This window comes from Crotalus tigris, unplaced genomic scaffold, assembly GCF_016545835.1.
Source record: "Crotalus tigris isolate CLP2741 ecotype Arizona unplaced genomic scaffold, ASM1654583v1 scf7180000024339.11422700, whole genome shotgun sequence".
Classification (NCBI taxonomy): Eukaryota; Metazoa; Chordata; class Lepidosauria; order Squamata; family Viperidae; genus Crotalus; species Crotalus tigris.
In genome coordinates this window covers 7744583-7763577 of record NW_024100509.1, presented here as the reverse complement: position 1 = coordinate 7763577, position 18995 = coordinate 7744583, and the positions used below count along the sequence as shown (strand labels likewise).

The window sequence follows — 18995 nt, the reverse complement described above, 5'->3', positions numbered from 1 at the left end:
TCCATTGGATAGCACACCACGCTCGTGTTGAGGTTGCATATATCTACACATATAGTTTAATAAAGTTTCATCCGGGGGGGGAAGGGGTGTTGTGTCCTGAGCCTGCAAAGGCAGGCTCAGGACGTTGCAATGGTCCCGGGCTGTTGCAAGCTGCCCGGGACCAGACTGAGTGGTGCTGGCCTGCGCGCATGCGCAAGGCGCGGAAGCGTGCCAGATTGTTACCTTTTTGCCCGGGGATTCTATTAAAGGAGATAGAGAGGCCTGCGAGCCTCTGAGTTGTGTCGGAGAGAGCTGCTGAGAATAAAGGCTGTTGGAATTAACAGAATGTGAGCTCTTCTTTCGCTGTTGACTCGAGGACTCAACAGTATACATTTTATTTTTTAGATTTTTATCCTGTTTCTATTATTTTCATAAATAACTCAAAGTGGTAAACTTACCTAATTCTATTTCCTCTTCATATTTTCCTTCCCACTACAACCATGTGAGGTAGGTTGGGCTGAGAAGTGGTGACTGGCCCAAGGTCATTGGTAATTTGAATTCAGTTATGTTAAGGGAGGGATTTTTACTTTAGCTCATATTAATGTCAGAGCCAGACAACAGCTCAATGATCATAATTCCACTTGAGATGAAAATTATATTTCCCTCAAAATAGTGCCTCCATTCTTTTTTTTTTACTTCTGTTTTGAATTAGTAGGATTGTCCATTACTTTGATTTTGAAAAAATGCTGTCTCCTTACTAGCAATGCAAGCAGACAATTCAAAAGAGAGAATGGAGCCTCAGAGCCCCATCATATTCTGGGTTTTGCTGCTATTATTTGTTAAACCACCAGCCACCACTTGCAGGCTTGCCAATCCAAATCACAGGCTTATTTGAAGATTCACTTGAGTCTTTTCTGGAATTTTATGCTTGTTAGTCCACAGAAATGGAACTTAGGGAGCTTCTTCCTAGTCTACTTGACTTGTCATGGTGCTGTACTTTGTCTTACCTTCCTAACACCTGCTGCAATCACTATCTGCCTATAGTCCTGAAGAGAAAGATTAGTTGCCAAGTTTGCTATTTCTCCCAGACTTATTAATCTCCTCCAGTTGGTGTGGGATGGCTGTGAAGTATCAGCAGAGTTACAGAGCAATTCTTATCTCAAATTACACCACTTGTACATGTGTCTGTCCATGAGAGTCTCTGCCAGGAATTTCTTAAATACTTCCCTGAGATAAAAAAAGCAAGTGATTCTTAGGCTTATTGTGCACTGAGCAGGGCTTTTAGTTTCACAGTGCAGCTGATATTCAAACATTGAGTTCACTTCTATGGTAAACCTCCCATACGCAAGTATAGCCATTTCTATGGCCTTTTTTTGCTTTACAATGTTATTGGTGTGAAAGGGATGAGAGAAGACTTTCACCCCATGGATTCCCAAACATGTCTAATGGATATCGTACACTGTCTCAGCATCTCAATGACCTGAAGAAGGAGAACTTCAGCCTTAAGTTGCGCATCTACTTCTTGGAGGAGCACATACAGCAAAAGTATGAAGACAATAGAGAGGACATCTACAGAAAGGTGAGTTGGTAGTTTTTGTTTGTTTGTTTGTTTGTTTGTTTATTCATCAAACAAAAATTACAAATTCAAACAAAATGAAAGAACTAAAACGCGACAGGGATGATAGCCATGCTACTGCACGTATCACACCCCCTTAGGGACCTCTTAAATATGGGGTGAGGCCCACAGAAGTTAAATTGGAATTAAAACTGTGAAAGTTAGTAGCTGAGACAACTGAATCGGGTAAGATATTCCAGACTTTGACAACTCTTTTTCAAAAATCAATTTTTTGCAATCGAGTTTAAAGTGATTTACATTAAATTTAAAGTAATTGTTTGCATGCATTACATTATGATTAAAACTAAAAAAATCATTCACAGGTAAGTTGTTACAATGTACAATTTTGTATGCAATACCTAAATCTGACCGCAAATATCGCAGTTCTAAACTATCCAAACCAAGAATTTCAAGGCTAGTAGCATTAAGCTATTCTATTTTGGACAGGTGTGCAAGAACTTTTCTTGAAAAGTACTTCTGCACTCGCTTGATTGTATTAATGTCTGATATGTGAACAATATTCTAGGATTGGCCTAATGTATGTTTTATAAGCTCTAGTGAGCAATACAGTATTTCCACACACAAAAAAACTTTGTAGAATTAAATTCAAACTTTTAGTGCTTTTTTAGCAATGCTGTTACAATGAATTTTATAACATAAATCATTCGAAATGAGTATACCCAGGTCCTATAGGGACTGGAGGATGGGGTGGTGATTCCACAGTTGAACTTTTTTGAATCTTTAGGCAGAGTTTATTTTTATTTTTATACTATGTTGAAAAAAGTCATTGTAGGAAACTAATAATGTTTCAACATGCTTAAATGATTTGTTTTGTCACTGTTTTGCTCCTGGTAAAGTTGGCTTTCAGTCAGGACCAACAGCTATTTCACTAAAGAGGGAGACAGGATTCTGATCCAACTACCTCTGCTGTTATCAGCTTTTATGCATAATTTCTTAAGAAAAATTATTGATGTATAGTCTCCAAAAATCCTGTAAGAATAGTGTGATATATCAAGTACCTATATGAATTTATATGTATATGTTCAGGGAACTGAGGATAAACCCAAGATGAAATGTTGCAGTGCCTGGATCTATGTAAAATTTTAGTTGTAAAAAATAAAGGTGGGACATAATTTTAATAAATAAATGTAATGGCATGTAGTCCTCTCATTATTAAATATGCCTATAACTACTTTTACCTATAGCATGAAAATCATCAGTATAATCTGGCCTATCTGGTAATTAAATCAAACTACATTAATAATTTATGTTAATTTTGAACCTGGAAAGTGATATCATTTAACAGTGTGTCAACAGTAAAATATAGAATACAATATCATATTTTGGTAAATAAAACATTTTTAAAGATGACTTTTTAATTAGAGGTTTGCTGATGGAAAGTAAGGCTTAAATGTACAGCTGAAGAATACACCAGAGAGCCCACCAAAAGAAATTGCCAGGTACTTCAGATGTATTACCTGACAGGCTTGGGCTAACCAATATTTCTGCATTAATAGATTTTATAGCATTTTTGTTTTTTACTCTTTCTCAACAAATTAATTAGAAAAGAATGCATCTAAAACACTCTACTGCTTAAAATACTGGAAAGACCACCTCAGTATTTCAAATGCTGAAATAATAACTTTTAAGCTGTATTGTGAGAAATCCTGATGTTCCTTAGATGATTATCTGGGAGTTTCCACATAAAGGCCACAAATGGTAGAAAAGCTTTCTTGAAAGACAGCTTGCCTGTCACTGTAAATTTTCTTGACAATCTGCAGCTGTTACAAGAGATCAGATTTGTTTGGGAACACAGTCTCTATTCATTCAATGGTGAAATGATGGACAAATGGACTTCAAGCATGTATGATCTAGTAAACAAGTCTGATTGTTTACTAGAACAGGGGTCCCCACCCCCGGTCCGTGGCCAATACTGGACTGCAGCAAGCCAGCAACCGGTCCGCATAAACAAGCAAAGCCCCATCTGTGGGATGCAGGCAGCAGACAAAACCACGCATCTTCTGGTCCACGGAAAACCTTTCTCCATGTAACCAGTCCCTGGTGCCTAAAAGGTTGGGGACCTCTGTACTAGAATACTGACCCTGCCAACTGGAGCTAAATACAAATAAAGGCTCAGAAGAAAAAGACTCTCTAGCATATATATATATATATAATGTGAGCACCAGGAAGAAGTAAAACATTAAAAGTTTTATAAAACGCTAAAAGTTTAAATATAAAACATTTAAAAGTTTTTTTTTAAAAAAGCAGACCTAGTTTTCGTTGGCTCCTGCCAACATCATCAGGGTACAAAAGAATCAATGGGAGAGACATTTATAATCAGGCCAGCACCTGCGCCCGGCTCCTGGATCGTGTAACAGGTCCTAACTGGCCAATCATTGTATCCATCACCGTCATGTTCTTGCTCTCTGTTCCAAGGTTCTGTTGCAAACATCAATCTCTGGACCCAAGGATGATGACGGTGATGGATGCCGAAAGGGTGTAGGAGAGAGGAGATCCAGCTGTGCAGAAGGTTCCAAGGGAGTGAAAGAGCGGGGGAAGCAGCTTAATGATGATGGTTACATACTGGATTGGGGAAAGATCAAATGCCTTCTTGAATTACAGAGGCAGAGAGGTGGGAAAATGAAAGCTAGTGCGCATGTGGATGGGGGGAATGAAGACAAATTGGATGATTGTCTAATGATTGATACAGATACAACGATTGGCCGGTTAGGACCTGTTACACGATCCAGGAGCCGGGCGCAGGTGCTGGCCTGATTATAAATGTCTCTCCCATTGATTCTTTTGTACCCTGATGATGTTGGCAGGAGCCAACGAAATCTAGGTCTGCTTTTTAAAAAAACTTTTAAATGTTTTATATTTAAACTTTTAGCGTTTTATAAAACTTTTAATGTTTTACTTCTTCCTGGTGCTCACATTTTATTTCTCAATATGCACACACCCAGGAGTCATTCTTTTATTTTAGCATTATTTCTAATATATATATATATATATATATATATATATATATATATATATATATATATATATATATATATATATATGAAAGACTAATGTGTTTTAATATAACTGTCGGACTCTATTTGCACAATACAGATACCTATTTTCAACCATGATATAATAGTGAACCGTAAACTCAACACAGAGGTGTGTTCTCAGCAAAAAAGATTGGCTTATTTGCAATTTATATGCCATGAAATACAAGCATTAAAACAAAGTTGAAAAAGTCTAAAATATCCAATTAATACTTCTTATTTTAACAAATGAGGAACACTGAAACTTAGAGATAATGCATTGCCTCTAGATCAGTTATCCTAATCTTAAAATATCAGGAATCAAAAACTGTTGGAGATCTACTACTATAAATTACAAAACAAAACTGCCAGGAGAATGATGTATATTTATTTATTTATTTATTTATTTATTTTTACATTCTTAACTTTGAGATGCAGTTATTGCAAAATTCTTTACAGCGTATTACAGTTCCATAACAAAATAATAAATTTAGTTTTCTTGCCTTTACTATTATATATAAATATAAAAGCATTGTTTTAAGCATTTATGCCAGGAGTATCACCAGATACAAAGTTTACTTCCCATCCACATAAATCTACCTCCTTCACTTAAAGGTGCTCTTAAAATGTTCACTTAGTGCCAGTGAAGGGTATTTCTCCAAGCTTAAATGACATGGTGGGTGTTGTGTCCTGAGCCTGCACAAGCAGGCTCGGGACGTTGCAATGGTCCCGGGCATTCCAGAAGCTGCCCGGGGCCAGACTGAGTGGCGCCAGCTTTGCGCATATGCGCAAGGTGCGAAAGCGCTCTGTTTGTTGCCATTGTGTCCAGGGATCTGGTCATATAAAAAGAGACCTGTGTGCCTTTGCTCGTTGTTGGTGTTTTGGCTGAAAACGAAATAAAGAGCTGTTTAATGCAAGATGTGTCTTCATCATTCGCCATTATTTGAAGGACTTAACTCTGGCGACGAGAATGGGATCCTTTACAAGCTGAACAGGAAGAAACTTTAAAAACTTACCTAAAGAAGTCCTGAAGAAGGGAAGACGGCGTTAAAATCAGCGTCCCAGCCTGCCAGTATAGCATTGCTGGAGGGTGAGCTCGGCTGAAAGACCCCTTCCCTAAGAGAAGCGAGTGGTGAAGTGTAAACTACAGGATAGCAAAGATTGGCCGTTTATCTGAATTCGATGTCTCACACCCAGAGAGATGGGAATCCTATGTGGCGAGGGTGGAGAATTACTTTAGGGTAAACCAGATTAGAGAAGACGGCTTGAAGGCTCCAACCCTGTTGTGTGCCTGTGGACAGGAAGCTTTTGAAATTGCAGAGAATCTGGTGGCCCCTGCACCTCTGAAGTCAGTAATGTATACTGACTTAAAGAAACTAATGAAGGAACATTTCCAGCCCAAGTCGTCCGTCATTGCTTGGAGGCACACATTTGAACAAAGGGACCAGAGGGCAGGTGAATCTGCTAAGGATTTTATTGTGTCCTTGAGATGAGCAGCCAGACCGTGTGAATTTAAAGATTTGGAAGAAAGGCTGCGTGATCGCTTTGTATGCGGTTTAAGGAACAGAGACTTACAGCAGAAGATTTTTGCAAAAGAAGATGTCTCTTTCCAAGATGCTCTGCGAGAGGTTACAGCTGAGGAAGCAGCAGGCAGGGCGGTAAAGAATCTGCAGCCCACCAGGAGCCCTCCAGTACCTGTAGTAAGCCACATCCTGGCTTCCCTCAAGGGGGGGGGCGCATTTTTGCAAAGCTTGACCTGGCATAGGCCTATCAACAGTTGCCTGTTGATGAGGCAGCTGCTGAGGTTCAAACTATTGTAATTCATAGAGGAGCTTTCAAAGTAAAGGGATTGCAAATTGGGGTGAATGTAGCCCCTGGCATATTCCAAAGTGTCATGGAGAGCACACTTCGGGGTATTCCAAGAGTCTGCCCATATTTTGATGATGTTCTCATTGCTGGTGAGTCATCTCAAAATTTGGCAGAGAGATTAAGGGCTGTCTTGCTTCGTTTTAGAAAAGCAGGCCTTAAGTTAAAGAAGGACAAGTGTAAGATAGGAGTCAATTCTACTGACTTCTTAGGATTCAGGATAGATGCTCAAGGCATTCACCCTGCTGAATCTAAGTTGCAAGCTATCCAGCAGGCCCCAAGCCCTAATTCTAAGGGTGAGCTGCAAGCCTTCTTGGGGCTATTAAACTTTTACCATGCATTTCTCCCACATAAAGCTGTAGTAGCAGAGCCTTTACAACAGGCTCTTAGACAAACAAGCCTGTTGGCAGTGGACCAAAGTCCACGAAAAAAGTTTCAATTAGGTTAAAGCCTTGCTCACTTCTAATGCAGTGTTAGCACACTTCAATGAGCAACTACCTGTTTGCATTGCCTGAGATGCATCTCCCTATGGGGTTGGAGCTGTACTTAGTCATCTGAAGGATGACGGTACTCAGGTTCCTGTGGCCTATTACTCTAGGACTCTGTCTTCTGCAGAGCGTAATTAAGCTCAAATTGACAGAGAAGCATTGGCTATAGTGGCTGGCATTAAGAAGTTTCATGATTTCTTATATGGCCACCATTTCACGGTCTACACTGACCATAAGCCTCTGCTGGGGTTGTTTACCACTACCAAACAGACCCCACGTATCCTTTCTCCTCGTATGCTGAGATGGTCCATTTTCCTGTCAGCATATGATTATACAATGGTTCACAAACCTGGAAAAGAAATGGGTCATGCTGATGGCCTGAGAAGTTTGCCATTGAACAAATTGGAGCCTGATTCTGCTTCAGCCATTAATATTCTGTCTATTCAAAATTTGCCTGAGTCTCCCCTCAATGCTAACGATGTGGCTGCAGAAACTGCCACTGATCACACTCTTACATGCGTGCTGACATGGGTATTGTCAGGATGGCCTGACAAGTGCCCTGATGCAGAGTTTAAAAGCTTCTGGCACAAGAAGCATGTTCAAGGGATGCTTGTTATGGGGTAGCAGGGTAGTAAACCCAGCCTCATTGAGGTCTAGAATCTTAATCTCTCTACATGAGGGACATCCTGGTATAGTCAGGATGAAAGCGCTTGCGTGCAGCCATCTGTGGTGGCCTGGGCTAGATAAAGCCATTGAGGCCCAGGTGCACAGGTGCCAAGTGTGCCAACAGTCCTGGCCTGAAATGCCTCAGGCCCCAGTTCATAGGTGGGAGGAAACTCAAACCCCGTGGTCTAGGATACATATAGATTACGCTGGGCCCTTTCAGGGGCAATTCTTCCTGGTTGTTGTTGATAGCCATTCCAAGTGGCTAGAGGTTGTTCCTGTATCCTCCACTACTACTGCCAAGACTATCCAGGTGTTGAGAGACATTTTTGCAGCTCATGGCCTTCCAGATGTTCTGGTTTCAGATAACGGTCCTTAATTTACCTCTTCTGAGTTCCAGGCTTTTCTTCAGGTCAACCTGATCCGCCATGCAACTTCGGCTCCCTTCCACCCTTCCTCCAACAGAATGGCAGAGAGAATGATGCACACCACCAAGGATGCCCTCAAGAAACTGACTTATGGTAACTGGCATCACAGATTAGCAGACTCTTCTTGCACATCGCACCACACCTTGCACTTCCACAGGGAAGAGCCCTGCTGAACTCTGCTGGAGTCGCCGGCTCATCACTAAGCTGCACCCTGACCGGGTGGCGTCACAGGTGTCACAACCGTGGGCACCGAGGAGACTTCAAGTGGGTGATCCGGTCTGGACTCGAAACTATGGGCCTGGTCATCTCTGGGTAACAGCTGTGGTCTGCAAGGTCTCTGGACCATTGTCCTATGAAGTGAACTTGGAAGACGGCCGCATTCTTCGGCGGCACATAGACCAGCTGCGTTGGAGACTGGATTCTCACCCTTCCGCTCCTGGCTCTGTGCTGGGGGGGGGGAGGATTATAACGTGTATTCTGGGGATCAATATCTCAGGCCTTCCCTAGCAGTTGATGAGGCCATGGGTGTCCCATGACAAGGTTCCGCAAGTGCTCGGAACAGGAATTCATTGGGCAGGGGGTCATCTCACACATCCACAATTACTCCAGACAGGGAGTCACACCAGGGGTATCCACATTATTCACACACAACAGATAGTGCTTCAGACAGGGAGACTGACCGGGGGTATCCACACAACTCACAACCTACAAGAGAACTGGAAACACAGCAAGGGAACTAGCCCAATTCTGCAATTGCTTCCAGAAGGAAGTCCTCTGGAAAGGGGTAAACAGAGAGGCAACTCCTGATTCTGGCACTTCAGGCATGGCCTTGGGGTCCACAGGGTACTGGGGCACTGCAGCTACCCTGGATTCTCCATCTGCTGGCCTTGGGTTCGAGGGACAGTGCTCCCAAGAAAGGTCCATTGTGGAACTGGAGAATACCACCCCTCCAAGGGTCCAGCCAGCCAGCAGATGGGCAGGTCAACCGGGTATTTGGGGCAGCAAAGTCCTGGCCTGCCGAGCCTGGTAGGTGAGCAGGTAGGCCAGACAACAGCACCAGAGTCACCTGGGGAATTTGGGCAGCAACGTCTTCACCCACCTAGCCTGGTGGGTGAGCAGGGGGGCCAAGCAAACTCTCCCGGTCCGAGGAGGTCACAACGGGCCAAGTGCCCACCCAAATATCTTAAGGATTTGTGAAGTTGCTGTCCAGTTCAAGGGGTAATACTCCTAAGGTCACTGAATAAAAATGTTTTATTTTATGATTCCGGGTACATACATTCACCAAAACAATGTGGAGGGGGTTTTGCCTGAAGGCAACCTCAGGTATTCCACTTCCCGTGCATTTGATTGTTAGAATGTATAATACTCTTCCCAAGGAAGGATGCTGAGGGTGTCAGGATTGTTTCAATCTAGGGGGGAGGGGTGTTGTGTCCTGAGCCTGCACAAGCAGGCTCGGGACGTTACAATGGTCCCGGGCATTCCAGAAGCTGCCCGGGACCAGACTGAGTGGCACCAGCTTTGCGTGCATGTGCAAGGTGCAAAAGCGCTCTGTTTGTTGCCATTGTGTCCGGGGATCTGGTCATATAAAAAGAGGCCTGCGTGCCTTTGCTCGTTGTTGGTGTTTTGGCTGAAAATGAAATAAAGAGCTGTTTAATGCAAGATGTGTTTTCATCATTCACCACTGTTTGAAGGACTTAACAGTGGGGTAGTTTTTTTAAAAAAAGAAAATAAGGAAGAATGGACTAAAGTTCTTTCCCTAGGTATTTTGATCCTCCTTAGTATTGCCTCTTTATATATATATATATATATATATATATATATATATATATATATATATATATATATATATATATATATATATGGTACAAATAAAATACGAACACCAGGAGAGTATAAATATAAAAATATACTTTACTAAAAGCTGCCAAGCTTTCGTTTGGAAACTCCAAACATCATCAGGGCTAAGGAGCCAGTAAACAATGATGACTTAAATGGGTTTTGCCGGCATCTGCACCCGGCTCATGGACCGCGTCACCGGTCCCGGCCGGTTAATTAGTGTTCCAGATGTTTCTTTATTACTCTCCTTACGTTTCCTTCTATGGTTCTTCCGGATCATTCCTTCCACTATCTCATTACTGGTATTCATCTCCTCCACCACCCCTTTATCCTTATTTCCTTCCATAGCACTGACCCTCCTCCCCTTTTTCTTTTCATTCTCCACCCTGGGGGCATCTGTTTCTCCTCTATCAGTGTTACAAGCTTCCCTGGGCTCACAGACGCTCCCCCACACACACGTTTTTCTCAATCCCTGCTCCACACCCTTTCTTCTCACTCTTCCACTGTCATGAGTAACTTTCATACGGGTGTTACATATTTGGGGGTCTATACCCCCCTCCTCCGTCCTGGCAATCTTCGTGTCAACAGTTCTCCACCGTTCCATTTGTTTGCTGCGTGATCGGGTGCTTACCCCGTCTCTCAATTCATCCCCCCTCCCTATCGCACGCTCTTCCCCATTGCTGATAGGAACGGTATTCAGGCGGACACCAGGTCTCCAGATCTCTGCATTCTGATTCCCCGCGTTCTCACTCCCCTCTTCTGTGCTCGTCTTTGGGGGGACTTCAAAGTGTTCGTCCCGGGAGGGGGCTGTATTGTTGGTGGGGGTATTCCTTGTCTGCAGGGAATCCAGGCAGAATTCCGTGTCTCTCCCTTTCACCGTATGCCTAGGCAATCGAGCCATGCTTTCGTTCTTCTTCTCCCCCCTACCCACAGCATCAGGCTGCAGGCTCCTCATGCTGGATCTTCCACACTCTCCACAGTTGTTGTTAAGTTCTGGGGGTGGGGGTCTATCATGATGATATTGGGGAAGGGGGAGGTCTTCCATCGGTGGATGATTACGTGTGTTTGACAGTGGTAGCCTCCTCAGACGTTCATTAGAGTGGTATTGGTGTTGATCGGGCGAGACGGGGGTGTCCCTGGAGTGTAGAGGGTTAGACAAAGTTCCATCTATCTGTTCAGGATGGAGGCCAGGTATCCCGTCACGTTTACAGCTGTGCAAGCATTGTTCAGGCCGCTTATAATAATTGGCATGGTGTTTAAAATCCCATTTCCTCAATGCTTGTTGAGCTGGATGTAAGTCAATGTGACGATTAACCGCATCTTTGTTGGAATACCACGCCTCTTTCAATAGCCGGCCTCCCTTAGTGGCATCCTCAGACATAATGCAAACATTCACAAAGTCAAACTGGTGGCCATGTTGTGCCATATGCATCCACAATTGAGAATGCTGCTCGCCCCTTCTTATAGCTAACTGATGTTCATGCAAGCGAGATCTTAAACACTTAGCTGTTTCACCCACATAGTTGCCATCGCAGTTCTTGCAATTGATTTTATAGATTACTGCTGATCTATCCATGGCAGGAAGTGGGTCCTTGGGGCGAACGACTTTGGACTGTAATGTCTGATTGGGTCTGTGGGCCACTTTTATTCCATGGGGGGCCAGCAGTCTGGCTGTTGCCTCCGAGACGTTATTAATGTATGGCAAAGAAACACGCATTCTTTGTAATGATGGTTCCTCTCTCTTTTGGTTGTTCCGGGACTGGGGTGTAAGACCGTACTGTCTGATAAACCTCAAAGGATACCCATTACGTTGGCAAATCCGGAAAAGGTATTGCCTTTCTTTCTTCTTAAACTCCTCAGTGCTGCAGTGGGAGTCCACGCGCTTAAACAATGCTTTAATGCAGCTAGCTTTATGAGATACGGGGTGGTTGCTCCTATAGTGGAGTATTCTGTCCGTGTGGGTGGGTTTACGAAACACCCCTGTAAGTAACGTCCCATCCAACTGGCAGTATATTGACACGTCCAGGAAGGCTAGGTGACCTTGTTTTTCTTCCTCCACTGTAAACTGGATGTCGGAGCAGATCGAGTTGAGTACTCTCATAAAGTAGATGCAGATGCCGGCAAAACCCATTTAAGTCATCATTGTTTACTGGCTCCTTAGCCCTGATGATGTTTGGAGTTTCCAAATGAAAGCTTTTAGTAAAGTATATTTTTATATTTATACTCTCCTGGTGTTCGTATTTTATTTGTACCATAGACATGCCCAGGAGTCGTATTTTTATGCAAATTTTCCAATATATATATATATATATATATATATATATATATATATATATATATATATATATATATAATGCGACTCCCAGGCATAATTATGATTAAAAGAATAAAATACGATCACCGGGAGGGTTAAAATAAGAATACTTTACTAAAAATATACTTATACTAAAAAGTTGCCAAGCTTTCGCTGGTGGAACTCCCCAACATCGTCAGGGCTAAGAGGCCATTACAATAAAGGTGGTTTAAGTAGGTTCAAGTAACGTTTGCGCACGGCTCCTAGACCGTGTTACTGGCCCTGATTGGCCAGCTGATAACCAAGATGTGTCTATAACGTTATGTTCTTTTCTTCGGATGCCCTTCCCTATCCCTCCACTATTGGTCTTTGGAGGCATTAGTAACCTTGCATCCCCTCCTCTTCCGATAATACCAACGCCTGCCGTATCGGGGGGAGGATTCAATCTGATGTTTTCTTGTGTCTTGTGATGGGGATAGGGTTCCACTAACTGTGGGTTAATATCCCTTCCCAATTGTATACCTCTCTCCTCCTCTGTCATGTCAACAGCTCTTATCTGAGTATGGTATGCCTCAGCAATCATGTCTTTATTCCCCACCCCAGTCCTCCTTACATCCGTTCCCTCCCGTTGTTTGGCACTCAAACCACTCTCATTACTCCTCCCCTTACTGATCGAGTGGGTTGTCATTCTATGCTTTTTCTCCCCTCTCCATGTGGGACGCTCCTCCTCGTTGTTATGAGCAACTGCACACTCCGAGATTTTAACAAGTCTTTTAGGTGTTCCGGCTCCACTGGTATTGCTTCCTCCCTCCTGGGGGGGTGTGAGCCTCACATGGAGTTGTTGGGCGGTGCGTAGATCATCCATATCGGGCGCCCCCTCCCTTTCTTTTTCCGTGCGCGGGGAGTCCGTAGCCTCTATTCCAGCGTCCACATGTTGGGGTGGGAGACTCTCTTGCTGCATGGTCCGGCGCCGGGCACCTGGCAAGGGGGTGTTGATGGTATAGTTATTTATGTCCGTATGCAGGCGTTCCCGGCGGTGGGGGGATGCAGCTTCCTGTCCATAACGCCACAAGTGTTGGTATGATCGCTTGCAATGTAATGAGTGGTAATTTGAGTCCCATTTCCACAGCACTTGTTGCGCTGGATGCAAGGGCCCGTTTAAACCACCTTATTAGAAACGATCTCTCAGCCCTGAAGATGTTGGGGAGTTTTCCCAACGAAAGCTTGGCAACCTTTTAATAGAGTAAAATACTTTAATTAAAGTATTTTAACTTTAAACTCTCCTGGTGAACGCGCTTTATTCATTCTATTTATAATTATGCCCGGGAGTCGCATTTTCACCATCATTATTGAATATATATATATATTCCTTGTCATAGATTCTGTTTTTAAAGTTCTCATTTAAATTTGTTTTCCCCGCAATGTTCAAAAGACATTTCTCCCTGTTAAGATTTTCTTAAGAGTTAATTACACTTAAGTATTTAAGTCTTTTTCCTTATACAAGCCATTCCAATAACTTTTACATTTCTCATATCTTAAAACAAAAACAAAGAAAAGAGAAGAAAAAAGAAAGAATATACTACTTGAAAAACATGCCCTTCTTAAGCTAAAATACATTTATGTCCAAAAAATTTTCTATTCTTTTTAAACATATTCAAACCAATATTTAATCTTTAAGTATTCCGTCTAATAAATCCACAGCTAATCTTTTAAAACTATTCAAAACATTCTTATTAATTAAAATTTTCTCAAAATCCATTATCCTTAAGTGTCTAAAACATTTCCCTCATATAAATCATCCCAACATATCATAAACAAAGAATCCTCAATTCATCATGCAACCAAACTTTTAAGAGTGGTCAAGAATGTATTTTCTTCTGCTCTTTTGTGGGGCCTGGTGGTCCAGAAAGTAGTATTTGTGCACTTGAAGGCATTCTTGAGGAGAAGGTTTTTCAGTGCTCTTTAGTCTGAGTTACAGCTTGATCTTGGGCTAAAAGTAGCAATGGTTCACTTTCTCCTATGGGAACATGGCACAAAGAATGTATTTCTATTGCTGCTGCTTTACCTATCTCATCAGAAACTTTTGATACAGTTAGTGAATGTGACTCTATGGCAAACACAGTTGTGTACCCTTTTTACAGAGGAATAAGATTTGGAGCATCAGCTGGGGCAATACCTGTCTTGCTATATATATATTTTTCATTTTTGAAAAGTATCAACAACTATAGAAATAAATGAACCAATCCAATCAATATTTTCTGATATATTTAAATATAACTTTTGAAATCCCTGGTCTCCTTGATATTGACTAATGGTAGTTGGAAAACAGCAGAAGTTGTAATTGAACACACTAGAAAGACATCGAGTTTAGAAAAAGTTCAAGGTCAAGGTCATATGGATTACCAAAAAGTTTGGACAACATTCTCCATTAAAAATTTCTGAGAAAACATGTTTATCAAGGATAAGAGATAAATTAGAACATAGCATGGAGAAATATATGGACAATTTTTACAGTACAAAAAATTAATACCCACGGGGAAGGGTGAAACAAGTCTTTTACTATCTAAGAATGGAAATGACTCAAAATCATAGACAACCAACACCCATCAAAATAGACTCTTGTTGATTCAATAGATCAGTATTAACTAGGTATAATACAGCTTTACATCTTGATAATAAGAACTTGTACCTAAAAGTTTATAATCATATTCTGCTACAGAAAGGTCACCGTGGCGTTGACAGTTGCTGTTGACAAAGCAAGAGCAGCTGCTATGGTACTGAACAGCTTGTTGTTCTCAAATAGAGAAATTATAAATAGCTAGGTTACTCAAATATATGTTTATGACTGAGGCATGGGACTCAGCAGTTTTTATGAAAAGTAGTATCACATTGTCTCAGGAAAAAAAGTGCTGCTGCTTTTAGCAATATTTGCTAATTATTTACTAAGAGCTGTAAGACACTATGGATACATAGACAGCTCAAAATCATGGGGAAAAGGAGAAAAAAATGGAGGGGGTGGACTTTCTGATTCTCTTCTTTCTGATTTCTCATCAGCTATTGATAGCATAAACCAAGATATCCTTTTGGAAGGACTATCCTAGCTAGATATTGGACGAACAATTTTTCAGTGATTTCAGTGAGTAGTGCTAAGATGTCACTTGATCTCATAGTAGTTCTACTTTGTTGTCAGGCAAATGTGCTGTTTAGAATCTCTATGAAACCATCAAAGTTGACTAGAAATGTGATGTTTGTCATCAATGTTACATAGATGACATCAGATTTCTCTCTCTCCCTTTGTCCTTCTAAGTTTCTTAAATTTAGACAAGACCGTAGATATTTTATACTAGTGCTTGAAAATGATAACCAACCGTATTAGATCTAATAAACTGAGAATATTTTCACACATATGTGATCCCATACCATTATCCCATAGAAAGTCAATTTATTTTCTTTTTACTTAGTTGCAGTGATTTATACGCAGAGATGTCTTGGTCTAATTTAATTAGATTGCCAATCATAATTTAATTAAGTGATTTGTCAAAGCTTTGCTGAAGTTAAGATGTTGTAAAACAAACTGCCCTAATGCTGACCATTGTGAAGTTGGCTGGCAGACAAGCTACATGGCATTAGGTTTATAAAGTTGGGGTCTTTGTAAAAAAGGAAAGAAGAGCCCCCAGTGGGTGTAGTGATCTCAAGGCAGGTCCCCCTGACCTCTAAGTCATCTTCAGTTTTGGTCTTTAGTATTAAAGAAGAAGAGAAGTCGTTATTAAATTAAGTTACCTTAAACTAGGAGGAGGAAAGGGAAAGAGGGAAGATAAGTCAGAAAAATAAAAAAGACTGGAGAAGAGAAAAGGAGAAGAAAGATCTGTGGGGCAGAGAGGAGAATCAGCTGTGGGGCGGAGAGGAAAGTTGACTGAGGACAGCGCAATGACCAGCAGAGAGGAGAAACAGAAAAGCTGGTGAGATAGTGGAGCAGGGAGGAGAGCCAGCCAGGGAGAGAAGAGGAGAGCTTACTGTGAACCATCCAGGCAGCCCTGTTTGCTGAAGGAAGTGATGCACCAGCAAATGGGAGCCATGTGGCTGCGGAGCTGTTGGTGGGAGTGGTGGAATGCTGAAGCACAGTAGACCAGGTGCTACAAACAGCAGTAGATCAGGGCCTATAGACGACAGCAGACCAGGTGCTATTGGGACTTGACTGGGAGGCCTGCAGGTGACAATGAGGTAGCACAACAGAGGCTGCAGAGCAGAGCAGGGGAGGACTCGACCAGCAGTTCAAGAGAACATGGCTAAACATCAGAGATGGAGCAACAGCCAGAGACAGAGTGGCGGAGCGGTGGATGGAGGCAGTTGGTAGGAAGGCCCAGTGGAGAAAACCCGGCTATTAAACCTGCTCAGCAGAGAAAAAAACCAATTAGCAAACCTGCCCAGCTCAGAAAGACCAGTTATTAGACCATCTCAGCACAGAAAAACTAGCTGAACATAGAAGAGACTTCAGAAGAGCAATGGCTGGAGGCAACTGGGGGCAATTAGAAAGAGTGACTCAGCATAGGAAGGCAGTCAAAAACGCAAGGCAGAGAAGATAGAGATAAACAAGGAGCAAATTAAGAAAAGGAAGGATAGGGATGAATTTTTAGGCAGAGAGCAGAAAGCTAAAAACAAATCCCTTGTTGAGGAGAAAGCAGTCCTTCCCTTCATTAAATAGCCCTATCCTAACATCAACTTTTAACTTCAATATAAACTGCATTATTTTCCTTTAAAACCAAAGGGCATACTGCCACATACTTTTATCTATACCTAAATAGCAAGGCAAAAAAACAAGCACAAACAGGCAGAAAAAACAATACAAAAATATAGGCACACCGTATTTTCTGGCATATAAGGCGACTTTCTCAACCATGAAAATCTTCTCAAAAGTTGGGGGTCGTCTTATACGCCCAGTCGTCTTATACGCCGGAAAATATGGTACATCAAAGCAAGTTCCCCCATATCCTGTGCCCCATGCTCCTCATCCCTTGGCGCGGGGATTGGCTGTCCAGATGAGAGTTTAAGTGTCCCATGCAGCCAAATAGCCCTAGAAAAGTGTCCCTCCAAGAAACAGCCGGGAGGAAGGGGCGAGGTTGGAGCGTTGGCAGACCAATGGCGGAAGAGGAGCGCTGGTGGAAAGCCAGCCGAGTAAGAATGCCCATGTTGGGTCAGCAGCAGGGGCTTCCCGAGAAGAAGTGCCCCACCCCCCCCTTGCTGCTGAAATGCTGCTCAGCACTCGCAGAAGGCCAGCGATTTTGCAGAAGCGTCTGCCCCTCGGCAGTGGAAGGAGGCGGTGCGAGTGGGGCTTTTCCTCCCCTGGGGAACCCCCCTGCCACCAGCCTCTGCTCGGGTGGCGGCAGGAGCAGCTGGTGGGAGACGGCGGGCTGCGCAGAGGGTGTCACTTCCTCAGGGTTGACTGCACCCGATGCTGTCACGCTGAGCGCCAGAAGCCCTGGCACCCTGACGGACAGACGCTCAGTGTTTCCTCCTCCATGCTTGGCCGCTTCTTTAGCAACCTGCCGCCGTGGCTGGTGCTCTCGCTGCGCAGATGACAGAGTGATCCGCCCGTGGGGTGTCATCCCAGAAGCAGTCTGGCAGGCGCCTCCACCGACGGACTTTAGGATGAGCTGCCTTTGGCAGCCCCACCCAGCATGGGTAGCCTTGGGGGTCAGGCAAGTGGGAGTAGAGGTGTTTTCAGATCTCACGGAAAAAATGGATCCAAAGTCTCTACCTGTTGGACAGCTGAGCTTGGCTCGTGCCACAACCCACTTTCCTCCCCCCTCCCGCTCTCCTTTAGCCCTCCCTGATCGGCACCTGGAAGAATGACCTCAGCTCCACCATGGAGATCAACAGCGTTGGTAACATGGGGGTGTTCAGCGGCCTCTACAAAATGGCAGTCTCGGCCTCCAACAATCCCATTGAGCCATCCCTGTTGCAGGGCATCCAGCACCAGGGGCCCCAGCCCACCTTTGGCTTCACCGTCAACTGGAACTTCTGGCTCTGCCAGAAGGCCAGGATTGTGTTCTTGTGTGTCTGGGGGGGGGGAATCTCACCTCTGATGGTAGAATATTCTGGGGGGGGGGCACAGCAGAAATCTTCTCCTGGAGCCCAGCAGCAGAAATTTTTTGGCCAGTGGGATCCAAATTAGGCTGCTTCCACTGGAATGAGAGGGACCAGCTAGTCCCATTGGGGTGAGGCAGTTCCTCATATACTGCAAAGCTTCACAAATGCACCCCCATGCTTATTATGGGATGTTACCTAGCTACATTTGTCTTCAGTAGATCAGGAACAAGCAATGAAATATAATGAAATGCTAATGTGTTTAGGACTTACATTACTTTTATTAGAAAGTTGAAGTACCCATATTTTCCGGTATATAAGACAACTTTCTAAACCATGAAAATCTTCTCAAAAGTTGGGGGTCGTCTTATATATCCAGTCATCTTATACGCCGGAAAATACGGTAATTATTTAGGACAGAGAAGCTAGAAATAAGGTTAACAGCAAAGCAAATCCACCAACCAAAAAGAAGGATTTTCAAACAACAAACAAACAAATCAGGTGATTGATACTATTGTGGTATGCAATACATGTTCCATGTATCTGCTTATGCCCAAAGAACACCCAAACTATACATGCATTAGACGTAAGCCATGTAAATTACTGCAGGAAAAAGTAAGGGACTTAGAGGCAACTCTAGCCAAACCCCAACATATAAAAGAAAGCTCTATCCAAGCCGAACCAAATAATGAACAAATAGCACCCAGAGGA

General features: G+C 43.0%; 1 protein-coding gene across 4 annotated transcripts in view; it reads left to right on the top strand.

Moving 5' to 3' along the window:
* The first annotated feature begins 1247 nt into the window (after positions 1–1247).
* Positions 1248–18995, top strand: part of LOC120300202 (phosphodiesterase 4D interacting protein) — a 247225-nt gene continuing 229477 nt past the window's right edge. For all 4 annotated transcript variants that reach the window (XM_039325907.1, XM_039325906.1, XM_039325904.1 and 1 more), the window contains exon 1: positions 1248–1558. In XM_039325907.1, the coding sequence (XP_039181841.1) occupies positions 1527–1558 (32 nt within the window). In that variant the 5' untranslated portion in view covers positions 1248–1526. The remainder of the gene's footprint in view (positions 1559–18995) is intronic.